The sequence below is a fragment of the Rhea americana genome, unplaced genomic scaffold, assembly GCF_003343005.1.
Source record: "Rhea americana isolate MKP2758 unplaced genomic scaffold, rheAme1 scaffold_19, whole genome shotgun sequence".
NCBI lineage: Eukaryota > Metazoa > Chordata > Aves > Rheiformes > Rheidae > Rhea > Rhea americana.
Genome location: NW_028186038.1, coordinates 7,092,417 through 7,119,057, shown reverse-complemented (window position 1 = coordinate 7,119,057; position 26,641 = coordinate 7,092,417). Strand labels below are relative to the sequence as shown.

General features: G+C 49.9%; 1 protein-coding gene across 5 annotated transcripts in view; it reads right to left on the bottom strand.

Annotated features, from left to right (window-relative positions):
* Positions 1-26,641, bottom strand: part of LOC146597276 (uncharacterized) — a 39,643-nt gene that overhangs the window by 1,148 nt on the left and 11,854 nt on the right. The window contains exons 7-13 of one of the 5 annotated variants that reach the window (XM_085302502.1): positions 19,503-19,684; positions 18,415-18,460; positions 17,072-17,299; positions 13,714-13,812; positions 896-991; positions 661-817; positions 354-572 (exon numbers count right to left, since the gene is read on the bottom strand). In XM_085302502.1, coding sequence (XP_085158628.1) covers positions 354-572; positions 661-817; positions 896-991; positions 13,714-13,794 — 553 coding nt within the window. In that variant the 5' untranslated portion in view covers positions 13,795-13,812; positions 17,072-17,299; positions 18,415-18,460; positions 19,503-19,684. Of the gene's footprint in view, positions 1-353; positions 573-660; positions 992-13,713; positions 13,813-17,071; positions 17,300-18,414; positions 18,461-19,502; positions 19,685-26,641 lie in introns of all 5 variants that reach the window. The other 4 variants (XR_014895544.1, XM_085302503.1, XR_014895545.1 and 1 more) reach the window with 4 other exon arrangements.

Here is a 26,641-nt window from a genome sequence, read left to right as displayed (position 1 = left end):
GCTCGGCCGGGCCGGGAGGCCGGAGCCGCCCGCCGAGACCGGGCAGCCCACAGCGCCCAGGCTGCGCGCCGGGGCAGCGCGCTGCGGGCCAGCAGCCCCTCCAGATACGCAGGTCGAGACACCTCCTCCTGGCTGCAGTCCTGCCGCGGGAACACTCCTCTCCAGCAGCCTTCCCACCTGACACCCGGAACGGTGACTGGCATCTTTCAGTGCCCACAGCCGTGTCGTGCCCTCATGGGTTGCAACCCCCACTCCCATCCTGGTGCTGCGTACGCTCCCCCCCGCCGCCCCGGACCACTCCCAGGATCTACATGGTTTTGCTCCCTTGGAAAGAACCGTGTCTTGTCACCTACCCAAGCACCAGCAGGGTGTCCCAGGCTGGCTTGGTTTCAGATCGCTGGTGTCCTCATCTATTCCCTCCTCTTCTGCGATGCTGATCCAGACACTACTGCCGGCTACAGCTACACGTTTCCTCCTGCGCTGCCTCGCACCTTCCACAGTCTCCAGCTGTTGACCCCGCAGCCTGGAAAGCCAGCTGAGCCTGTGGCGCCATTCAGAACTTCTCACCACATCTGGAAGGCCCGGGCGCAGGGCTGAGCACACTGGTTGCAAAGTCTAACATTAGGCTACACTGATTCCAGGGGATGTGATAATACTCACCTCTCTTGTTTTTCATTTTTGCTCTCGTTATTCTTCCCTCCTCCAGTGTCATCTGTCTGGAGGACTTCAGCGTATTTGCCGAGTTACCTAGCAAAGGCATCAATCCACACTCTTCCCTTCCGCTGTGCTTTGACGTCTCTTTCATCCCGGTCTTTGTCTCACGTTTTAGAAACAAAAGCCGTAACCATGAATTAGGGCAGGATAAGGGCTAACAGCACGATTAGCAGATGCTTACCTGAAACACCTTCCAGCTCCTGGCTTCACCCCTGCGGTGGGCACTGCTCCCAAGGACATGACAGTCACAAATTCGAGCAGAGGGAGCAGCCGACATCTGAAAAAAAATGGAAGCAGGTGCCACAGCGGTGCCTGCTAGAAACAAAATAATAAAGGCCAACAACAGCAAGCCATGGAGAGCCCAGCACCCAAGGTACCACGCGGAGACTCACAGGGCTGGTTATAACTCAGGTGAGGGCTACGGTTCTCGAGGAGCTGAACAGCAGAGAAAGGTATTTGCAATTAGAGATGGTCAGCAGTTAACATTTTTTTTTCTCAAAAATTAACATCTGAAAAGCTTGTCTTTGCCTTTAACATGCACTTTCTCAGCAATATTACCTCCCAAAAGACTTCTCCTTCCACTCTCAGCTGACAAAACAGCTCTTGCCAATAACCGTAGGCTGCAGCAGATAAACCTTCCTGGGATTTATCTTCTCATTGCTCAGTCAGCCGTTTGCAGTATCTAATACCATGCATCAGGTATGATTCATGGCTGAGATATTAGGCCATATAGCTATTAAGCTCCTTCTAGCAGGAGTCTTCTCCTGTCCTAGGTGCCTGTGGTCAAACAGCCATCGAGGACGTTCCTTTCCAACAGCTTAACGATGGACCGGCAGCTCGAAGCAATACTTTGCAAGTGGCATTTCAGCTGCCAATTAACTCAAATGACCTGGGCTCCCAGACTGACTTCCTGGCACCCTGAGTGAAATCACAACCCTCTGCACCACAGTTTTCCTGCCTGTAGAGCAGACAGCGTCTCGCAGTCACCTCTGCAAGCACTTGGGTATCTGGGATGTAGCTGCCTGGATGTTAACGTTCACCTTGCAGTGCTGAATTTCTCAGCCTGAGTCACTGTTTCTTTTCTCTCTCTCTCTTTTTTTAAGCCTTTTAATTTAACTCCAGCTTTCCTTCCTAATTATTTAATTGAGACAGGAGTTATTCTGTCATGGAAGGGCATTTGTTGGTGGTTTACCTCATGTTTCATTAACGCACATAAGAGGTTAACTCCTGGTAGAGAACTAGATGCTTGGTTTTAACAGTAGGGGGAAAAAAGCCCAAATTTGCTTTCTACTCCTGCACTAATTTGTGACTATTTTTATCAACATTAACATTGAGCCAGGGTAAAAATACTCCCTAGAAAGTTTAGAATTTACATTTGTCTTCATATATATTCAGCAGAAATCTAGCTCCCCAGCCTCCGCACTGCCTAATCTTGATTCATTAGCTTCACCCGCCCCCAAGAAAAGTGTCAGATGACTTTGGCCTGGTGAAGCACTTCACCCACAACCGCTCGGAGGGAAGATCTAAAGCACCGCGCTCTCCTTTTTGTAACAAGCCACCTTCATACTGCAACAGCTCTGACGGTGCAGGTATCCAACTTGCAAATCCGCACAGGTTCCCCCTTCCTAATACAGCCTCGCTGCAGGCAAAGTCTCCGGTGGGCTCCATCCTGAAAGAACGCTGAGCACAGGCAAGCACCTTCTAGATTACACTCCCCCTCCATGGACCTCCCTTCCGGTCACGCCACCAAACCTCTTTCCTCGTCTTCATTTTTAGTCAGACCTGGCAAGCACATTCACAGCTGAGGAAGCCCCCCAATACCTGCAGCGAAAACACAGGCAAAGATTCCAGCCCTCTGAAGGACCAGATTGCTCAGCTCAGAGCAATCAACGCAAGCTGACCCCATGTAACAGCCTTTCCCTTGGGCGAGTTCTCATCTTTCCTCCACGCAGGTGCCTCCAGGTAGACCCAGCAGCTCTGCGGCAACCTCAGAGGAACAAAGCTGTGTGGGGAGGGCTGCAGGTCTTGGGGCACGTGGCCAGAGACATTAGCTTCGCTTCAGATATCTCTGCAGCAAAAAATAAAGCTCCAAGAACCCCGTTTTTGTTTTTGTGTGATCATCTCTTAGTGGTCACAGAATCACAGAACAGTTGAGGTTGGAAGGGACCTTTGGATGGTCCAGTCCCACCTCCTGGCTCAAAGCACGGTCAGCTAGAGCAGGTTGCTATGGACAGTCAGGCTTCAAATATCTCCAAGGATGGAAACTCTGTGACACCTTTGGGCAACGTGTTCCAGTGTCTGACCAACCTAACAGAGAAAAAGTTTTTTTCTTATATTTAAATGGAATTTTCTGTATTTCAGTTGCCTCTCATCCTCTCACTGGGCAACTCTAAGTCCACCTCTATCTTCAGGCTTTGAGGAAAGTTCTGCATTTTTACAGAAAAGGGTGTGCTGCTGCCTGTGTGCAGAAAAATTCAATCCGCAGAGCCAAAAACCATCTTACTTGGCAAATACTGGCCCAGCTCTTATCTCAGTGCTTTGACTGGGAGAGCTGGTTGAATGAGAACACAGGAAGCCCCCACGCTTTCTGTGAAACACAGGAGAGAAGAGGTGCTTATGCGGAAAAGGGGACCAAAAGCTCCCAGAGGCCTCCACCAGCAAGTGGAGCAGCCTCTGATCTAGCTAATCAAGGAAAACATCAACGAACAGCGACTGCTTCCCTGCTTCTCCCACCCTGAGCCATTAGCAGGCTCCCCGGGCTCCAGGCTCCTTCCAGGGTATGAACTGAGGACTATTTATCTCTTCACCAATAGGGTTAAAATGAGCAGGACCATGTGTCATCGATCCACTCACCATACGAAATCCTCCCTCGTGGAGGATGAGAGCGGAAAGCAGCTCTGATGGTCCCTATGCATTTAACACTCGAGAGTCCATCACGGTAACGATGGAGCAGGACAGGACACTCACTGGACTTAGGAAGCCAGTAATGTACGCCCTCAAGTTCAAGTCTGTCTCAGCTAGGTCTCCGAGACAGACGCACAACCTGTAGTTTAATACATACTTACACATCCCATTTCTAGTAATTCCACCTTTTACCTGCCAAGAAAAGCCCTTCCTCCTCAGCACCCCCGAAAGTTAACGCAGGACCTGCTGGTGTAGCTGGGAGCCTCAGCTCGGGCTGCCTGTTGCCCTCCCCGCTCCAAGCGGGATCTGCAGCTTCAGCATCCTTGGCCAGCCCCCCCCTCCCGTACACGTCAGTTCCTCATCAGCTTCTCCCAGGCGGCTGGGCTGTTTTCAAGAAGCAATTTCCTGCAGAGAAATATTTCTTTTTACAAAGCGGCTAAGTGGCGAGCTTCCTGGTGCCGGCTTTTCACAGGAAACAATTGCGAAAGCGGCTTCGCCACCCACCAGCAACTTCTGTAAACGAGCAAGGAGCCCGGCAGGGTGGGCGAGCGCCGCGGTCCCTGCCGGCGAGGCCCCCAGCTCTGCTACGCTAACCCAGCTCCCTGCTGCAACGGGGAGCTTCCTGCCCCGGGAAGCGCCTCGTGCCCCCTCGCTCACCTCTCCCAGGCTGCTGCTGGGCTCCGAGGGGAGAGAAGAGCAGCCGGATGGGAAAAGCCGGGATGTGAGAGACTGCTTTAGGGAAGGCGGACAGCAGGAGGGGAGACTCACCCCCTGGGGAAGGTGCTTCGCAGACCCCTCTGGCGCTAAGCCTGCCCCTAAAGTAGAGCAAGGAGCAGGAGGTGAGAAGAGCCAAGGGAAAACACGATGACTTGGCTAGGCTTTGACTAACCCGCATTTGCCGCCTCCCTTCTTTTCAGTAGATTTCAGAGCCTGAGTTCAAGCAGGACGACCAAATCCTGGGATAGACTTATCTCCCCCGCCGCCCTCCCCGAGCTGGGCAGTTGCAGTACCTAAGCCTTGTCCTCTGAGATGTCTGGATTTGAGATGCTGGAGCTGCTTCTCTGAAATGCAAACCTTGGTCGGCCATCTCCCCAGTCCTGAAACGATGACACGGCTCGGCTCAGCTCTGCTGCGGCACGTCCAAGGCAGCCCTAGTGGCTTCAGCAGAAGTTATTTTGGATTTACACCGCGACAAGATCAGAATCTGAGACAGCAACAGGACGGCGCACCGCATCTCTACCTATCAACAAAAAACCAAACTGTTCACAGCATCAATTAAACTATTCTCTGATCTAGAGATACTGGGCAAAGAGGTTTCACTGGGCTGCAGCTTCTCACCGTGGGTGGCTTCAGAGTCAATGATTGTTCACATCCTTTCATTACAACGCAAATGACAGGTGTTCCAGCCAATGCACGTCGGCAAAAATCTCTGGTTTTCATTCAGCTAGGCTTTCTGGTTTGGGTATATTTTTGTGGCTGCTGCTCCTTGCAGCAAAGAATTCATGTATTTTCCCTGCCAATCCTACTGCCTTACTTCAGCTCATACCTTGACCATTGCCTCCACTTTGTTTCCTGGTGGATCCATGCCCAGACGGGGATCACAAAGTGGAGGTGCAGTTCCCACCCGACCAGGACACCATCTCCCTGGGAGCAGGGGTCCCAAACTCGCTCTGAGATCAGTGAGTTTGGGGCCAGAAGGGCCCCAGAAAGGAGATCACCAGGTGCCGACCAGGCAGGGCCCCTGGCTCCGCAGCACAGTTAGAAACGCAGCGGGCGCCTGTCGCTGGCGGGACCCTGCCTCTGCCCAAGGCAGGGGCTTCTGCCGACTGCCCCGGCCTCGTGACTCAGGCTGCCTACGGGGGAGAGGCCAAGGCCGACACGGAGCCCCGAGCGCCGGCAGCGCAGCCTCCTGCCCTCCGTTGGAGGCCCTCCGCCTGCGCTGTGGCAACACCTCTTTTTCATTGAGAAGTTTTACCACGCATCCATAAAGATGCCCCGGTTCCTCATTTTGTTTCTTGCATTAAGTCCTCTAGTTTTGCAACGCCTCATTGCGATAAAAATAACACTGAACAACAGCCAGAACCCATTTCTGTGAAGCACTTTGAGAGCACGGGGCTGGTTCCCCTTTCAGAACGCTGGAACATGATTCCTCCCAGCATTATTAATGCCAAAGCCCAGCTGAACCCCACTGTTTTCCCCCAAAAGTTTTGTTGCCAGAAAGCAAAATTTTGTTGTTTTGAAGATGAAATGTTTCTAGTGACAAGTTATTTCTTGCTTTTTTCTTTACTCACAAAATTCCCCACTTTTTTGTGAACATGTTCAGCAATCCCTAGCAGCCACTAGTCCAGCCTGCTTGGTGCTCTCAGGCACCCTCGCATCTTTTGGATACACAGATACAACCTACAAGCAATGTGACCCAGCAGAGGGAACTGGACTCTCTTCCCGACCCACCACTCTCTCGGGCAGGGCCCTTCCCTTGTCGTGCATCCCATTTCCCCATCCTTAGAACAGGGCTAAAGCCACTCACCACCTTCACACAGCACTTCCCCGGACCCAGGTGTTGGCAATAAATACTTAAAGCCCCACAGGGTGCAAGTCCAGTTTACACCAGTGGCAGCAGTTCACCACTAGGGATTTGCACTGATCTGGCAGGTGCTCTGCCATTTCCTTAGCAGGTCCTACACCTACATCTCCCCTCTCCTTTCCACGCAGACCTCCCTCACGAAGGAGGCTGTGCGGTAGCCGAGTGTTTCTACCTCTACATAGCAACGATATCTTCTCTACAGGGAGGCTACAACCATGTCAGCACTTAGTAACATAGGAGGAATCAAAGCCTTCTTCCATCTGTACCACAAAATCACAGAGGTTGGCAGAGACCTCTGGAGATCATCCAGCCCAACTGCCTGGCTCAAAGTAGGGTCAACCAGAGCAGACCGCTCAAGAACACGTCCAGTTGGGGTATCTCCAAGTATGGAGACTCCACAATCTCTCTGGGCAATCTGTTCCAGTGTTCAATCACCCTCACAGTGAAAAAGATCTTCTTTTCTTATGTTTAAATGGCATTTCCTAGATTTCAGTTTGTGCCCATTGCCACTTATCCTTTCACTGGGCACCCCCAAAAAGAGGCTGGCTCTGTCTTCTTTGCTACCTCCCGTCAGGTATTTATACGCGTTGATAAGGTTCTCCCTGAGCCTTTGCTGTTACAGGAAAAACAATCCCAGCTCTCTCAACCTCTCCTTACGTAACAGATGCTCCAGTCCTTCTGTGGCCTTTTCCTGGACTCACTCCAGTATTTCTAAGTCTCTCATACTGGAAAGCCCAGCACTGGACACGGCAATCCAGATGTGACTTCACCAGGGCTCAGAGAGGGGAAGGATCACCTCCCTCGACCTGCTGACAATGCTCTTCCAATGCAGCCCAAGATACCATTGGCCTTCTTTGCTACAAGGGTATATTGCTTCATTGGTATATTGGTTCACGGTCAACTTGCCCAACAGGATCCCATGGTCCTTCTATGAAAAGCTGCTTTTCAGCCTGTTTGGCCCCATCCTGCACTGGCACATGGCGTTATTCCTCCCTAGGTGCAGGACCTGGCATTTCCCTTAGTTGAACTTCATGAGGTTCCTGGCAGCAGGTTTCTCCAGCCTGTCGAGATCCCTCTGAATGGCAGGACAGCCCTCTGGTGCATCAGCAACTTCTCTCAGCTTTCTATCAACTATGTACTTGCTGGGGGGTGTACTCTCTTCCATCATCCAGGCCTTTATTGAACTCTGGGGTACACCACTAGTTACTGGTCTCCATACGGACTTTGTGCCACTGATTACAACCCTTTGAGCCCAGTAGTTCAATCTGTTTTCAATCCACCTCACTGTATACTCATCTAGTCCATATTTCAATAGTTTATCAATGAGCATACTACAGGAGACTTCATCGAACGCCTTTCTAAAGTCACAATAGACAGCATTCGCTGCTTTCTCCTTGTCCAGCAAGCTACTCCTTTCATCGTAGAAAGCTATCAGTGTGGTCAGGCATGACTTTTTCTTTGTAAATCCAGGCTGACTACTCTCAATCACCTTCTTGTCTGAAATATGGTTGAAAACAGTTTATAGGATTACTTCTTTCATCACCTCCCCAGGGACTGAGATGACGCTAACCTCAGGGTGGCCCATCTCTGATTGCCACAGCCTTTCAAAGATAGAGAGAGTAGCCCAGTATTGACAGTAGTCAGCTTCCTCAGCACCCACAGATGCATCCCATCAGGTCCCGTGGACTTGTGTACGTCCAATTTGTTTAAATGCTCCCTTACCTGATCCTCCTCTACTGAGGTAAATCTTCCTTGCTGTAGACTTTCCCACAATTCCCAGGGACCTGGGATTCCAGAAGGCAAGTCTTACTGGTAAAGACTAAGGCAAAGAAGGCACGGAGAACCTCAGTCTTTTCTATGTTTTTTATCACCACATTGCCTGCCCCTTCCAGCAGCGGGCCCACATTTTTCCTAGGCTTCCTTTTGCTGCTGATACACCTGTAAAAGCCTTTTTTGTTGACTTTCATTTCCATTGCCAGATTCAACATCAGGTGGGCTCTGACCTTAACACCATCTCTGCATGCTTGGACAATGTCTCTATATTACTCGTGAGTAACCCAACCCTGCTTCCACTTCTTGTATGCTTCCTTTTTCATATTTGAGTCTTGTCAGGAGTTGCTTGTCCATCCATGCAGACCTCCTTCTACCACCCTTGCTTCACTTCCTGCTTGTGGAGACCGATCATTTTGAGCTTGGAGGAGGAGATCCTTGAAAATCAACTAGCTCTCCTGAACCTCTCTTCTCATGTATCCCATGGGATTCTTCCAAGCAGCTCTCTGAACAGGCCAAAGACTGCTCTCCTGAAGTCCAGGGCTGTGATCCTGCTTTGTGCTTTGTTCCCTCCTCTCAGCCTCCTGAACTCCACCACTGCATTTCACATCCTTCTCCAGTACCCCTTTCCAATGTAACCTCCTCGTCAGGCCTGCTTTCAGGTACATCCACGTGGAATAACCTAAGTTAGTTTTATCCATGTTGGCAGTCCTGAGCCAGACAGAGCTGACATCCCCTATTAGGAAGCCAATCACATAACAGCCTCTCTTGCCAAGGCAAGGGGGTAAAAGGCAGGCTACAACAACAGCTGGACTGCCTGGCACAGGGAAGGAAGCATGAGGGTGGCCTGAAGAAGAAGTCCTTGTCCTCTGAACACTATACACCCATCCTGCTGTGCCTGCCTGCTGCTGAGTCACAGCAAAGATGCCCTGGCTGCCTCCTCTGCTTCTTGTGTGCCTAGCTCCAGCACCCGACCCAGACGGGCAGCTGGTCCTTTTAGGCAACAGCACAGATCTTGCCATATATCCAACTTTCTCCTGTACCAACATAACTCTGTCTTGCCTTGCTGTGCTGGGGATGGAGGGAAGATGCCACAATTTCCCCATATTTTCCCCCAAGCTCTGCAGCATGACATTGAGCAATTTATCTATTTTATGGCAGCTGAGCTCTAGAAGCTCTGCTGGAACACCAGTCCAGTCTATAGCTACAGTAAACAAAGCAGACAAGACACTAGGTGGTATTGGTGCAAGGGAACAATACACAAGCAGTTATTGTCCAAGGCACTTGTTAGATCCCGCCTGAGACACTGCGTGCATTATTATATGCACTGACAGCATCCCTGAAGGGTTCTCAAGGGTCTGGATTTTGCTGTAGTGTGGCTTGGAGGGGCCATCTTTGGAGGAGCAGAGTTCAGAGCCAAAGGGAATTTTGGGGAAGCCTTCCCAGCTGTAATAATAGCCTGGTTTTCACCTATAGCTGCTATAGGTGGGCTGGCCCAGGGATACAAGCAAAGCCTAGTAGGCCAAGAGAGCTCCAGATCTTTTATTGGATGAAATGATGGACCTGGGAGCAAAGGATAGGCTTTGAGACATGTACTCCTCCACACCTGAAACTTACACCATGAACCTGCAGCTTCTCCTTGGCTTGGTTTTAAGACATAAAATAAGGTGTGCGCCATGGCACAAACAAGTTGGGAAAGGTGGCTTGGTCGGCCCTGCAGACCAGCTGACAAAGTGTCACAGACCCTCTGTCCCAGAGGAAACGTAGGGTTTCTCACCTCGGCTGCCCATGCACAACTGTGCTGAACACTGCCGGGAGTTGGGGGCGGGAGGGCACGTCACGGGGACAACTAACTACAGGGATCCTGCAACCAGCTCATGTCATTTCATCACACACACGTGCATTGTGCCTGTGTGTCACTATTTCTTCACTGCCAATGCAAAAAGTGAGGAAGCAGCAATCAGAGAAAGAGGTGACCAGACAACTCGTAAGCAAACACATCCTGACAAATGAGTCACTGGCTTTATGTAAGAAGGAAGACTCATCTCTGGATGGACATGGGCAGGGAGGGCATCGGGCAAACTGCATTCTCCAGGGAGATGCCCGCAGTATGCTTAAATAGCGATTTGCACCTTGCCTTAGAGGCCCATCTGCGATGTCAATCAGTGAGGAGTGAGATCAAAGCAGAGGCTGCCCTGGGAGCGCCACAGGGCTCAGTGCGTGGCGAGCAGGCACCCCAGCCGGCTAGCTCCGACTCTGGAAACCGGCTGCCCGCAAGGGCACGGCCACCAGCCCTGGTGGGAGCTCAGCTAACGTAGGCAGGCTGCTCCCAGGAGCTGGGGCTCTAAGTTTCCACAAAAGCAAGTATAGAAGCTAGTGAAGGTGGCATTTCTCATAGGAAGCATTACTTCCTTAAAAAATACAGATATCTAAGTCAAATAAAACCCACTGGCAAACTGGCATTGAACACACTGAACCAGTTGAGTCAACAGGTAGCACAACAGCAGGTAAGGTAATTTCAAAGGGACAGCAACACATTATCCCTATGTTTGCCCAGTGACATCTTCAGCTGCTTTGCTTTTAGGAACCAGCCTTCTGTTTAAAAGTTTAGCTACGTTCAGTACTGAAAGGCTTTCACTTACTCCCCATTACCTGTAGCTTTTTGCCTGAGTAGGAGGAGGAGGAGGAACAGTCCTTTAACAACACAGCCAGCCCACCAAAAATAATATATTTTTAAAACTATTCATAAAGGCAGTGAGAGGTAAAAAGGTTGTGTCAGAAGAATCATCTCCGCATGGGAAACGGGAGACACGAACGCGCCCTTGCTGCTGGGGGCTCGTATCGTGTTCGGACGTTGCCTCTTCCAGGGTTTGCCCTATGCGCTCCCACCAGGCTTTCTCCACGGCCCTGGCGTGTTTAGACCGTACGGGCAGGGCTGGAGCTGCTGCGTTACCTGGGGCCCTCCAGGGCGAAAGGGCCGTTCCCCAAACGGACGGAAAACGCGGAGGGAAGAACGGGAGAGGAGCCAGGCCTCGACCAAGCAGCTCGCGAGAGAGGTGCAGCACAGCCAAGGGCGGAAACCAGCCACCTTCTCCATCCCACGAGAGGGATAAAACTGAAAATCGAAGCGCCCTACGCTCCAGGGGTAACTTTAGCTCAGGGATTTTGATTTGCTGATTTTTCCTGGCTAGGAAGGTGTGAATTCTGCTGCTGCTGAGGCAAGGGGTCTTATTTTGGGCTACAGTGAGGACTTACCCTCAACGTAATCACCTCGTGGAGCTGGAGCTCTAAAGGCCGAACTCCATTAGTTGGCAGCAACAGGAAACTTCTGCCCCCAGGTTACTCCCCTGCCATGTGTTTTGCAGGAAGTAACATGTTACAGGGCTTAGACCACGTCAGCTGCATTTGTTTAGACTCATGCTCATCCCAGACAGGCTGTGAGGCCCACAGAAAGAAGAAAATCTGAGTGAAATGATCTCAGAGCCCAGACTTGTTGGGTGAAAGGTGGTGGAGATGCAAATTATTAATTTAAAGAACTGGGACAGGAACTATAGATGGCAGGCTGAGCTGTTATCTGTCACATCAGCTGTAAGTCTGGCTCAGTATTTCAAAATAAAATTAGACTCGTGGTATATGTCTTTAAATATTTAAATTACTTTCAGTAATTCATATGGTGACATTTAAACAAAGTACACCAAGCAAACGGCTCCCAGTGCTAAAAGAAAATGTTTGCAGGTAATAATATTTAATTTAAGAGGGAACAGCTGATATCAAAGCATAATCTTAAGGCTGAATTCAACCTACATTCTTCTTTGAACAAAGAAATGAAAAATAAATCTCTGGTCTGTGAATGTTTAAACACGTAGATTGAGGTGATTAAAGTGATAGTCCCATGCACTCCGACACATCTGCTTAGGCCAGAAAAGTTATCTACACGCCAAAATATTTGCCAGATTAGGGCCTCTGTACGGAGTTGTTCCGCCGGCTCTGGAGAGGAAAGAGCGGGGCAGTTCCTGCTTTCTCCTAGGCTGACGGGAGGCCGAGACGTGCCGGCAGGAACTGCTGCCCAGGATTTGTGCTCCAGACGCTGGGGGCAAACGCTGCCCCGGCTAGTCTGCCATCACGCGACACTTGCAGCCTCTGAAATCACTACCCAGATGTGTGCGTAGTGCAGCAACCGGCCGCAAAGGGCCGGGCTGGGGCCACCACCTCTGCGCCGCGCCTTCCCCTTCCCAAGCGCATTCCCTGCAGCCGGCAGAACGGAGTCTGCGTCCGCAACGTGCCCCAGCCCGGAGCCGCGGGAGGAAGCGCCTCCCGGTGCCCTCACCGCGACGTGGCTCAGTCCTGTGCCCGACCCGCCCCTGCGCCCGCTGCTTGCAACGGGGCACTCCATTCCAGGAGCCGAGGAGCACCGGGCTACCAGGTGGCCACCCGCTGCGCCCCTGCCACCCCTCCCGCCGGCCGCTTATCCCTCTGTGCTGCCCTTTCCCCATTCACAGGCCCAACCAATTCTTGTGGGAGTTTGATTTAGTAACTAAAGGCCAAACCTAGCCCTGGTACAAACAAGCAAAACTCAGTGAAGTAAATTTATTTGTGGGCTGAGTTTTGCTGTTGGTGCTCCTGGCCAGTTTGAAGAGCTTAGCTGGATCTATTACATCAGCCACACTGGATTTCATAACATTAGACATTTCAATGAGAGTGACTCATTCTCTCTTGAAATGTATTGTATGTATGAGCAAAGATGATTAACTTTTGCTGAATGGCATGATTTCTGGGATGGGAACTGCTATTAATTAGGAACAGATCTCAGATGTTCATAAACTCTGTTTTCATGGCCTACTTTGTATATTTTTCTCCATTCTGCTAGTTTTTTTAGCCCAGGATAAATATTAATGTGCATTTCCCTGCTATCTGTCTCTAAGGCAGCCAGACACCAACCTAAGGCGTCTGAATTTTATAGCTAAGCACAGTCTTGGCTTGTCAGTTCCTATGGCCCTGTGGCAAGGCTTGAGCCACCTGCCCAGAAAGCTCCACTTTCACATTGAAACCAAACCAAACAAAATAAAGGGGGCTTCTAACCATTGCAACTGCAGTAGATAATGCAGTAAAAGGAAGTAAAAGAAGCTTAAAAGACTCAGAATGTAAAACAAAAGAATTACCCTTCTCCTGATCCCTGAAACATATACTTCAAAAGAACCTCAGTGGGAGGGGTGCGCTAATCTCATGCTCTGACCCTTGAGGTTTGAGGGTTTGGAGTTAGTGGGACCCTTTTGGATAAAAAGTCTCTCAGGTCCAGGGAGAAATATTCTTCAGTTGTATTGGCTGCAAAGCTGGAAAATTTGCTAGAGCGAAGATGAAATATTCAGTGGCTTCAGATTCCTCCTTGCAGCATGACACCACAGTACTTTATGAAACACCACTCAGCTCTAAGAGTCTGAAGAGCCTTCAGATATTAAAAGCAGTCTGCTTGCCAAAGACAAAAGAGTAAGGAGTGGGACAGATGCTGGTCCTTCTCAACCCTGCTGCGGGCAGCTCCAAGCAGCACCCTGGGGGCTGCAGGGAGGAGGCTGCGGCTGGAGCCCCATCTGGCCAGCATGGATCAGGCTGTTTAGGGTGTCTGGCCAGCTTGTGACTCCCAGCACAATCCCCAAAAGCTGTATGTTCCACCCTTCTCTGGCTCAGTTACTACACCATCGGCAGCAAAACTGTCCCCAGAGTAGCTAAACCATGACCAAACTCACCACCTGGTTAGAAAAGCACTGGAGGCAAATTTCTTGTCCTTGGAGAGTTCCTGGCAAAGGTTCCTGATGAAGCACCACCATGCAAGCCAACTTGGACTTCTACAAAGAGAAAGGACAGGCCATGGCTCAGCCTGCTATTCCACCAGCAAGAGTAAAATTCATCTGCTTTGCCCAACACTCCTATGACCATATGCCCTAGCGCATCACTCCTCACATGTCACGCAATGAACCATGGGCAGGAGTTATGCAAAGGTCACTAGATCGGTGTTTTTCCCTTTTACAGGCAGCTCCTTCCCTTTGAGCTTCTGGACACAGGGATGTAGGTTTGTCCCTGCTTCAAGGTAGGCAGCAATGCAGCTGCAGCTAGTGTTAAGTACAGGTAAAGCCAGAGATATGCAAACCTTCCTTGTGTTTGTAACTTGGTCAAGAATAGTTGATTTTTTTTTCAACCAAAACTGACATGGAAGCTCTACACATTTCAACTCGAATGAGAGGTGAACAGTGCAACTGTCTGTGAGGTGGGCCACCCTCACCTCCCCACACTAATACTCCTCACTGACCCAAATTCCCTCCCTTCAGATGACAGGTCATTCTCAAAACAGGAACATGCACCTGTGGTCAAAGGACCAAGAGGAACTTTTCCTGCATGTTCTTTCTTGACAGCAGCCAGTCCAGAACAAGACCACCGAGATGGTCACAGAGCAAGGAAAGGCTATCTATCTGTACTGCAATGGTCACAGCTAGCTGAAGTTTTCCAGTGAAACATTCTTTTTCTCCTCTTTGGAGGATACCAATTCAAGGAAGTGTAAATGTTTCATGGAAACATGCCCCTTTTGAAGAATCTTTGTCAGAACCTAGGGCATTTTAAAAAATGGAGCACTGCACAAGTTTCCATTGGAAACCTGCCCGAATTCCTACAGTTTCCATCCCCTCTCTCAGAGAGCAGTCTGAATCACTGTCTGCAAGTCCTCACATTAGACTCCCTGTACTCCACGGCATTCCTGAGCTGTCCCAGGACCTCCTAGAGCTCCTACCCTTCAGGGTAATGATCTGCTTGTTCTCCTCATCCCCTGCAGCATGGGCCACCTGCCCTGCCACTAGGCAGCTTATAGAGACAGTCTGCCTTTCTGGGCTACCTGGCAAGTCCAGGTAACTCCTCTCCGGTTAGGGCTCTGTGACCAGGCTGGTGGCAGGAAACCTGGAAGCACCTGCTGTCCAACCTTGACCATAATATAATTACCATGGCTTCCAGGCTTGCTGTCAAAAAGCTGTGAGGTTTTGGAGGATTAAAAGCCTTTTCCCTTGGGACTCAATGGAGAGGAATATGCGTTTAAAACATGGAGAGGGCTACTTTCTTTCAAGCTCCCTGGAGGACATCGTTTCTAGTGCACAACTTTGAACACCTTTGAGAAAGTGGTTATCTAGAGGTAGGAAAAACATACAGCTTGCCTAATGAAGGACCAGCGGCACTAGTGAAACACCCCCAGCAGACTAAAAGACTCCCTTGTGATTCAGGCACAAGTGTGGGACACGTGAGCCTCTGCCCAAACTCCGGGTGCGCAGCAAAAGCCGAGCAACGCAGCCCAAAGAGTCTCCTTGGAGACTGACGCAGAAGGGGATTTTCCTCCAGAGACTCATTTTCTCTTCCTTAACAGGCTAAGAAACACCCATACATCCCATCCCATCTCTACCAAAAGACTTGGTAACGCGCCACCTTGACGTTAGAGGAAGCTACAGCGTTGGGAGGGTTGCAGGGTGGTTTTCTTCCCCTCATAGCTATTTTCCTGCTGTGCAGCTCACTTGCTCTTCTAAAAATGTGAGAGAGAGCAACTGTCTCTAAGGCAATTTCCATAACAATGGGAGCATAAGAACAATCCCTGCTGCTATTATGCCTTGCTTGCTCACATACACACACAAAGAGAAACGGGCACTCCGCAATTTCAGCAGAGCAGTGCCTGCGTAAATTTAGGAAAAAGAATATTTAATCAATTTGTTCCCAGTTGCTGTTAGAAAACTACCCCAGGGACCTGCTCTCCTCCCCCCGGCCAAGGGGCGCAGGCTCGAGGCCGTAACGCCCCCCAGGCTCTCCCCTGCACAGCCCCCGGGGGCAGCCCAGTCCCAGGTCATGCCAGATTGTTTGAACCTGTACGCATAAAAACACCCAACACCAAAGGGAGAAAAACAGAGAAAAAGCTTCCAAATCTTCCCCGCTGAAGTGACTGGTGCCCCAGCAGGGCAGTATCAGAAAGGTAGGGATAGATCTGGAGGCAAGACCAGGTCTGCGCTTTACCAGCCCTCCCGTTCCAAATTGTGCAGGCGTCCTCGGATGCAGGAGCTGAGAACGGTTTAGAGCGGCTGGTGTGAGACAGGTTCAGTGCCAAATATCCCCAGGGGGAGGGAAATACAGCACTCTGCACCTTCCCTGCCCTGCCGCATGCCCTGCTGCGTGCTCTGCTAGCGCGTTGGGAAGGAGAAAGGAGAGCCGGGAGGTGTCAGTCCTCCCGCTGCTCTCTGACAAAGCTTGCGTTTTTCCAGAACGCCCCTGCACCTAGCCAGGGCGCCGGTGGGAATCTCAGCTTTCAGTTCCATCGGCAGGAAGGCAGCAGCCCAAACGGCTTCAGACAAAAGCTTGAATAAGTAGATTTCAGGCCCCAGTTTTTTGAAAGCCATGTGTTATAGAAGTCCCTCAAAGTATTACTACTAGAATTCACAATTCCGGGTGCCCAGCCTTAGCAAAAACTTCCCAAGTTTGTCCCTTCCCAAAATATTTTCCTGTTGACCTACTAAAACTAATATTCAGCTACTGCCTCTGTTTTTAATCATTTGCACCCTGCGATTATGGCTTTGTTTGAATATGTACAGAGCTGAACCTGTTGTCAGACATGCACTAATTTGTATGTTTCTAATTATTTGTTTCCATCTTAAAACCTGTTTTTCAGCAGATTGCAGCTTTATTTTAATACATGTTTGGCTAGAACTTGATATACTAGTTGCCAGTAACTTAGACACAAATGGGCTTGAATTGCACAGGGAGAGCAGAGGGAGAAATGAGACTGAGTCAAATTGAATTAAAGGCCTGCTTATAAAAATGAATAAGGCAAGACCATGAAACAAACCACAGTTTTACATCTCAGAAAATTCTGTTTTTATAATCCTCTGTTTCTACCCCTTGAAACAAAATTATTTCAAATTACATGAAATAAAAACTCACAGTTTGAGTGTGAAAGGGACTCTGAGGCTTGGCCAGGCCAAGCTTGCAAAGGGCGCTTGAAACATTTCTTTATATCTGAACACTTCAACTATCTGTACTGCACATGATTAAAGCACTTAGACTCCTATATAATCTGTTTTTACTCACATGGTCAGCATTAGGAACTAGCTCTGAACTGGATAACCGAACCAGGATCAGTTTCCACCCGTTATCCAAGGATGTAAATGTAGCAGCTCAGGCACCGTGCTCAGACTCTTCATTCAAGTAATGGTCTGCCTGAGGTTCTAGCAACAGCATATTATTCCTCCAGAAGCAAGCTGGGCGCTTCATTTCTCAGTAATTTTCACACAGGTCTTCATGGGATAGAAGAGGCACCTGAAAGCAAACTTTTAAGTGTTACCCCCAGGCACTGAGCATTGCTGTAACACGCTGTACAGGGTTACTTTCCTTTTTAATCTTTCTTTTTTCTTTTTTTTTTCCTCTCTTCTCTGTAGCCCTTTCGCCTGGGCTAAAGGATTCTGGAGTCTCTGATCTAAAATGCAGATCAGAAAGACTGACTCTGAGACAATTAAACCAAGCGATAAAACATACGTTATTTGCTGGCAAGTGCTGACTTTTTAGTGGGGGCCACTTTCTGCATAACGCACAGATCCAGCTGCAAATCTACGCCGGGAGCCAGGCTGCTCCGCGAGAGCGCTGTGATGCCTGCAGCGGGCTAGAGAGAACCTCCCCCGTCTCCCAAGTAGGACCTTGGATCAACTGAAGCTGGAGCAGCTACGGAAGAGTCCAGGCCAGATTTTACACGCGATCCTGGGCACTGAGGGAGGAGAGACCCTGGGAGTTTTACTAAGAGCCATGCAGATGTCCAATCGATAGCGATAGCGCTGTTCTTGGCATTAACGCCGAGATGGGGTGAGATCATCCAGACTCCTGGTGATCTGGGTCTCAGCTTGCAGGGGAGGATGCTGAACAGCAGCACCCTTTTGCCTTTTCCTGTGTTTCACCCCCACCTCACGTCCAGCTCCTGGTCATACCACCTGGTTTTTCCTTCACTGGCATTGGTTAGACAACGTTAACTACCCAATATTTCTTTGTTAAAAGTTTTCCCTGCTCAGTCATGTCAGACCATCTTGCTGGGGAGCTATGAGAAAGCATTTGTTTAAATGGCCATTCTGCGATTGCAGTGACATAAGGCTCCAGTGTGTGGCTTCACATTCAAACCAGTATTGTTTTCTTTCATACGAACAGGGAAGACTAACCAACCCCATAACTGGGTGGCTTAAGAAGAGGCTCACGCCCTGAAAGCCTTCTAGTGAAGGATATGCTGGGTGGATGCAAAAGAGAAGGAAAGGGATGGGGCAGTGGAGGACGCCAAGTCTCCTGCATTGCAGACTAGCATACTACCCACCAGCCCGCACAGACCTGTGGGGCAGTGCCCTGTTACGTGCAATTGAGAGGAGGCCAACACACACAGAGGTCCTAGAAGTTACCTTGATTCCCAGTCTAGTCCTGACTTCCATGGCTCCTTCACAACGGCTGCAGCAAAGATAGCAAACCAAATGAAAGTGTTAGGGTAGGCTAGCCCTCTGCTCGTCCTTTCCTCTCCCTAAAAGTCACCTATGGATCCCTAACACAGCACCCTCCAGAGGAGCTGAAGCGAACAGGAAAGTGCTAGATGCATTTAATAGCAAAGAATGCATTGAAGACAGCTCTGCAGCCATTCCTTCTAAATATAGATGAAACCACTGTTTACATATTTCCAGGCTTGCTCTCTGCACCCTGATGACTTCTGGCAGAGGCAGCAGGCTGGAGGTGTGAGCTGGAATGAAATGGGCTCTGTTCTGATTTTAGGGCTGTCCCAATTCATTAGCGGACTGGAGAGCTAAGTGTAAGGTGATGCGTTTGTTAGCTTTGGCCCTGGGCACCCACCTCCCCGGGTCTCGCTGTTAACTGGGAGCCTAGATCCAAGCACACCCACACAGAGGGAGTTATGGGAACACTAATAGCTGAAGCTGAGGAAAGTCTAATCTCTATAAAGGGAAACACACACAACTAAGCACAGCCTGGAGAGACTTCCCAAACACCACAGCCTCCTCTTGGCCAGGACAGCGCAAGGGCAAAGTCATAACAGCACCCAGAGCCTGAGACAGATTTACACCTGAAATGAATTTTGAGTTCAGTTTCTGCTTCAGCCAGTCCCCAAAGCTCCACCACTCAAACCCGCAGGCTTGTAGGCCAGGCTTGGGACTGACGTGCTGGCACGAAACCATGCTATGCTTTTCAAGCAGAGGAGCAGTGTGTCCTGAGGAGTGGAGACGGAAGAGCGACCAGGACCTCCGAGAGGGGAGAGAGGCTGGTGCTTACAGCTGAACAGGGCTGGCAGAACAGGAGGGAACCTCTCGGCTCCCACTTCCCCACCAGCACCACTACAGCAGGAAGATCAGGCAGAGCAGCAAGGCAGAGGCTGTTCCCCTCTTCTCACTCCCTGGCCCTTCTCAGTCCCAGTCCACCCCTTGACAGGCAGGGATGCCACAGACTGGCAGAAGCACCCCAAGCTGAACCCTGCACCATCACTGACCCGTGTCTGTGGCACAGGAACGACGTGAGGCTCAGAGGGACACAGTCAGCGAGGTTTGGAGTTGTCTCTCTTGCTGAGCGCTGTGGACGTCAGCACGCGCAAGATGAGTGTTGCACTGCGGCATCAGCTCCCAGCAGCTCCTAGAGATGCAGCAAACTCATTTCGCCTACATCCAAAGGGCTCTAGAATAAAAACAGACGTTATGAACGCACCAGCCCCAGTCTGCCAGCTCCTCCCTTCACACAGCCTGTGCAGAGCACCATCCCTCTCTGCCGGCCCTGCCAGGAACACTGATAGCTCCGGCACTGCAGAACCGCTTTTGCTGCTAGATCTGTGAGCTCTTTGCAAGAGCAGGGAAGTGTCATCTCCCTCCCTGTCTTATTCCAACCCCTTCTTTTTACATGTGAGGAAAACCAGCAAAAGGAGGCGTGCAAAGCCCATAGCACCCCACAATAAGAGCTCCAGCCTCCTGAACGGTCCCACGGTGTTCCCTTGTGTGATCAACCACGCAGCCCCTGACCCATGGGTTCACAAAATCGACAGCTGTGAGCACAGGCTGGGGTACTGGGGCTGTGCTGGGTGAGCAGTGGTGCAGGAGAGGACATGGATGGAGGAAGATGCTTGTCAGCCTTCCCGGCTGAGTCGTCTGGAGCGAGTGAACTACAGACTGTACATACAACCCTGCATGCTTGGACAGGCATCACCACCGGGCACCAGCACAGCCTGCCAGCCCTCCCTGTTGGGCACACCACAGTGGGAGGATCCTGCCCCAGACCCAAGTACCAGCCCGTGCCTTTGAAGAGTGGCTTCTGCTCTGTTCTCCGCCAGAGCAGCCCACGAAGTACTTGTAGATAGCTCATCTCCAAAGACTTGCTGAAAGTAATACACCAATTCACTACCTCCAAACTTCTTAAGTATGGAACAAGAAGCTGCTCTAGAGTGGTTTAGCACCTGGGGACTCCAGTCCAAGGTAAAACCTCCGTTTCCCAAATCTAGGAGCTCTTAATGTCCTACCATTACATGCCAACAAGATGAATACAGCCTAAAAGCCAAACAACTCCTTCCCTGTGGCTCTAAGCCATTACTGTTGAGTGGTAACATCAGATAAGAAAAAATCCCAAATTCACCTAAGAAGTCATTGTTTTCACAAAGAGGAGTTTGCAAGCTCCCTGTGGGACAAAATGTCCCTCAGCCTAACAGAAAGACCTGTCCACTCCTGTTCCACCTCCACCTGAGAGGTGGCCAGACCTGCCCAGGACATCCGGCCGTTCCTGCTGCAGAAGAAGCCAAGACCAGGTGAACACGCACGCGTGCCTGAGGGCGGCCCGGCTCCGAGCATGCCAGCCTGCCGCAGCTGCCTGCTTTGCCTCGCTGCACCCACAGCTGTGCAATGTCCTTCTCTTGGCTTTCTCTCCCTAGTTCCCTGCCTCTAGCTCGGAGAATGGAAGCCCAACGAGAGCATTCTCTGTCCAGAAAGCTTTACCCTCACAGTCGAAGGGGGTGTGGACTTCCCTCCAGTGCTCACTGAGAGCAGAAACAACCCGATGAGACCACAATGCATGTCCGATAGCGTGTTCTTTCTGACGTACCACCGCCCTGCCCAGGCTCTGGTGCTCTCAGTAGTCAGCCACAGAAATGAGAGGCAGAATTAAATTCTTGTTCAGTTCTTCCCAGCAATGAACATATTCCAAGGAAACCCTAATTGCTTTGCAGACTTGTTGTCAGCAGTCAGAGGGGTCAGGGAACTTGTTTGAAGCACTAGCTGGGTGCGAATATACACCTCTCAGAAGGAAGCCCGAGAGGCAAACAGCTTCTCTGTACAAACAAATGACCTGGGACTTAAGAGTAGACACACATTTTGAGGGCCCAATTCAGAGCATCTGGAAAAGGCAGCTTCTCTGCGGTGTCTGGAGGCTCAGCTAAAAGGTAAGCGGTGCACAGGGTCTCCAGACAGTTACCACGGATGTTCTCTCTCTCCCAGGTCTCCAGCTTCGCAGGATGCATAGCCCAGTGCAGCTCCTCCACTGGTGCCAAAACCTGGCAGCACTCCAATCTGTCTGGATAGGGTTACAGAGGTCATTCCCAGGAAAAGGTGTTCCCCCCAGGCTGAGATCTCGTGCAGCACTGGATGCAGCAGTGAGAAGAAACTAGGGAGATTCACCCTGCACTCTGCGCAGCACCAGCTTCCTGTGCCAGCCGTGAGGAGCTCTGCTGGAGGTGGGCAGAGGGTCCTTGCCTCGGCCTTGGAGGGCAACTTCTCGCCCAGATGCATCTGCCTCCCTCTGCCAGCGGGTCACGCCAAGGCTGGTTTTCACAACCTCATTGTAATCCCTGCCCTATTTCTGCCTGCAAATACTTCTCATGAGCCTCTCCTCCTGTTTTGTTGAAAAGGAAAGAAAAAGGGAAGAGACACTTTTGATGTTAAGGAAATATAACAGAGCATGCAGCAATCCAACTGCTCAGACACATATGCTGCCTTCCTTCTGCTCTGTACCAGTGAGGCTGTTCCATATTTAGATCTAGATCCATCTCTTGCAAACTTGACCAACTGTTCCTCCACAGTGTCATCTTTGCTTGTTTACCCCCAAACTATTCACTGAAATTCTCAATTCTAGGCAGGGAGGAAAAAAAATGAAGATTTTTGCTTTTAATGACAGGAAAAGCACTAAATACTAAGACAGCCCAGACCAGAACTCCACACTCCTGGTTAGAGGGTTCAAAAGATGCCTTAGTGAGTCACTGTCTTAATCAGAGACCACTCGAGTGTGAAGACAGAAGTGTTTCCTAGAAATCACTGTTTCAGCAATTGGGTCAGCCCCGTGCTGACTCCCAGGGCAGCGGACGATTCACAGCTTCCTCCTCGCAGAATCACTGGTCTCCCATGCACACAGATATATTTTAGGTCACAAGTTGCCTAAGTTTTTATAAGAACCTTGACTCATGAACCTGGAAATCAGTAGGATGTTCATAGGATAAGTATGTTCCCAGATGCCTGGCAAGTTTAGTGACCACGCGTGAAGTTAGTCAGAGAACTTAGGCCACATTTGCCTCTGGTGCAACCCGCCTGGGGCCAAGAGAGCTATCCCAAGCACAGCACTGTCTATCTCCAGGGTAAATCACTGCATTACAGTCTCCCTGAGAAGGAAAGGCTAAAAAGTCTAGAAGCAGGCAGATAGAACAAGTAGGAAACACAGAAAGACTGGAACGCACAGGAGACAGCAGCATTTCCCTACCTTTACTGTGCTAAATCGATACAAGCTCACCCTGGCGTGTGGGTGCCAGCTTTGGGACTGGCAGCCAGTTTTGCACAGTTTTTTCATTTGCCACCCACAGACGTTACTTGGTCATGTCATACGTGAGGCAGAGGTGGGCCCTTGTCCTCCTGCACATAGCGAGAAGCCTCCAAGGCTGCTTGTTGAACATCCACATTTGTTCCTGGTTCGCCTTTTATGTGAAGATATTACTGCCTACTGGAGGATCTGTGCTGAGGATTTGGTGAAAGCACATCCCGCACAGTCTTTGGTGAGCCTTTTCAGGAGGAGGTGATAGCTGAATCAGGCAGGCTAGCATGGTTAGCAAGGTGTGCCTGCTCTTGCTCTTATAAGCCAGCTACCACCTTGGTCCAAAATGCTCCTTGAGTCATTAAAAAGCAAACATCTTCGCTGCCACGCACTGCAACATGAGATGCTTGGGCTGTGATCCTGCCATTGCAGAGATCAGGAAGGCACACAGATTTGACATGGATCTGCAGAGCTCATGTGTCTTAGCCTGAGCACAAACTGTTGAGGTCATGCTGGCTTTGTGCTTTTATTCTGTCAAAAGACAAGCAACACCTGAAGCCAGGGCAAAGGGGACAGCTATTAGCAGTACAGGCCTAAAATCTTACAAAAACATTCATCCAACTGTGAGCCAGGAGAGCTGCTCATCTCACACCCCCTCTGTGAGGCCAGGCCAGTTACAGGATATATATACATTGAAAGCAGGATACACAAAATTGCTGAGCCATGGCTTCAGACCCCCATTCTCCTCTCAGTTATGCCCCAGGATGTCATGCAATGCCATGGCCTTTAGGCAGCTCCCCACCTCACATACTCTGCCTAGCGCTCTTCCCTTGGAAACCAATCTCCCTCAAAGCCCACGACTACGTGCGGCACTTCAGCCCTCCCACGAGCTCTGTGACTTGTATGTCTTCCTCATGCTTGAGGCAGATCTTACGGAGTTAGGAGTGCTTTCTCGGCTTGCTTTGACAGTGGAAGAGCAATTTACAGCAGAGCAGATGGATGAAATTCTAATTTGGGTTTCACATGATTTATATAAATAGGCTTAGACAAGGTTGCGTGTAGATGGCGCAGTCATCTGCCAGCTTCATTCTGTTTACCTTAAGACCCTGTCCTCTCCTCCCATTAATCTTGCAAAGCACCTCAGTAATGTCTACTGTGTTCCCAATAACTAGTCATCTCAGACTGTGTCATCCTCCTCCAGGTCTCCTGCAAACCACACAGCTCAGATGTAGCATCCTACTAAAGCAAAGCAATCTCAGCACCCAGCAGGGCCAGCAGAGATAGCTGGGGACTGGATTTATTCTTACTCCTTAAGTCAAAACTAGTGTAAGCAGTAGTGATGCTGCCCAATTTTCCCCTGCTTGCTCGTAAGAAAGTAATTTCTGCCAAGGCATCTCATCACCACTAAGTGCCCTCAATGAGGGGACAGCAGTGACCCCACTTCCACCCTCATGAAGATGACACAGCAATTGCCTTCAACCCCCAACTAGCACATTGCAAAAGAGCCACCCTCACATCCTCACAAGGAACAAATGAACAAGCATGTCTCTGGGGGGATTAAAAACCAGCCTTGTCCCCATCACTCCTCTGCCCCTTGAACAGCGTCATCAGCTGGCACTGCTGTCAAGAAGAGGTATACGGCAAACACTGTTGTTGTGGTAGGTCCTACTCCCTTAGGGTCCAGCATGCATCAGTCTCTGCTGCATCTGCTGAGCATCTTGATAGCACATTTCCCTAAAACACACTAGCCTCAGGGCAGAACTGCTCCCTCACCCCAGACCAACTCTGACCCAGCAGCCACTGGTGAGTAGGATACTGCTCCCTCCTTCCCCCAGGTCATTTCCAGTCTTTGTCTTCTCTTATAGAAGGCAAGCACTATATGTTCCCTTCAGAAAAAAAAAGGTGTTAAAATGCAGAATACAGCCCAAACCAGTTTTTCGGATCTGTTCCCACTCTGGCAGTAAGAAGATTAGCAGCTTCCCAGTGGAAAGGACAAGTTAGGCAATTACTTGGGGTGAACAATCACGTTCTGATCTTTCAGACCAATGGTTGCGATCCTCTTGGGAAACAAAGGCATTCGGGCACCTTAACACTCTTAAAAATCCCAGTTACTATTCTTTTAGAATAGCAAGCCAGAAACAGGTTATCAGACAGCTGCATCTTCCCTGCGTTGCACATAGCTGACAGTGTTACTCCATCTGCAGTAGAGAGCAAGGTGGTGGGGCTCTGCTAGCATCTGTCAATCACAAAATATCTCAGGTAAGAATTGTCGGGGTGATGAACAACCAAAATGTTCAAGTCCAGGCTGAAACAGGAAATTGGACACATTTCTCTGATATGAAGGCCCAAACCCAGACTGCTAAACAAAACTTCACTTATACTCATGGACCCAAAGTACCTGAGATGCCGATATTACTCCAACCCAAAGCTTTGTCATGTTTCACATTTAAGTGTCACATAGCGCCTCTATCTTTTGAATCACAGTCAAAACGATCAACGTCACGAAGAGGACGTGTGAAACAGGCTACGGAAAACATTGCTTTAAACAGAAATCAACAGAAACCTTGTTAAATTTCCCAAGAGGTTGCTCTGTCTGCATCCTTCATTTTAAAACTTTATTTTCTAAGAAAAGTAAGATTTATACAACTATACTTTCTGCACCTCCCTCCTCTCCCATTCTTTCTCTTTCGTGTTAGTTGGCCAGTTTTGCCCACATTGTATGCGGGCTCCAAGTTATTACAGAAATAGAGTTTAAATTTGGTGGAGTTAGGTGGCGGATAAGGACTAAATCCCACTGCTGCCCCATGGGAAAGTTGCAGCGTGAGTTCAGCTTTTATCAGACAGAGAATCCACACGTACCTTTTACCAGGAGACACAAACCTGCAGGAAACCAGGCTTTGCTGGTTTCCGCCACTTGTGGAACAACTTGTGTTATTTGTATTATTGTATCCTAGGAGCCCTAGTTTCTGTCCTGCATTTAGTCTCTACTGTGAGAGGTATTTTCCAGGGTTAGTCTAGCAGGAGTTGAGGAGGCAGCAGACTTTTAACCCCTTCAGTGAAAAGGGCAGATTCCCACTTCCCACTGTTTCCATGCAACACTCCCCATGAGAAAAAAATCATCCTGGGATCAAAGCATATGCAAAGAAATCCTGATACCAGGGAAGCCAACGCAAAGCAGCCTCAAGGAAAAGCGCAAGGTGCTCACGCCTGGCTCGGGAGCAGCAGCAGTTCCTGTGGCCTGCCTGAGGCTCTGCAGCTCCTGTAGCCGGTATGGTGCTCAAACCACAACTTCAACCTGGCTGCTGCCAAATCTCTCTGATTCAGACTCTCCTTTCCATCCATGTGCTGTAAAACAGTTCTTCTCCTCTCGTCCTTTGTCTGAAGTTGCCTGTAATTATGGGCAGCACAGAGAAGAACGGAAGCACAGAAGTGCTAGAAATTCAAGTCAAGAAGTGCTGGGGTCCTGGGACATCAGCAATCCTGAGAGGAGCTGCAAACATGCTAGAGAAAGGATCGGGGCTTGGAGAGAAACCAGGTGCAGGGGCCACTTGGTCCTCACAGCTCTAGGTGGACCAGAGACAAGGTAGGGTATTCACAGTGTGGTTAGCGGCAGGCTTGGGCCATCAGTGCAACATAACCTGAATGTCTTTGACTGGGCATCATTGGTCACTGCTGAAATGCTGGACCACAAATCCTATAAAGCTCAGAGATTCAATTTCTACTGTCCTAGGAAAGAAGACCAAGTGGCAGATTCACGGTACTTTCCACACAGCAAAGTTTACAGCTGCCTGCTGTACAAGATCTTCTGCGCTTCCCCAGAGCCCAAAACAATAGCCGTTGAGGAGCAAGTCATCTGGA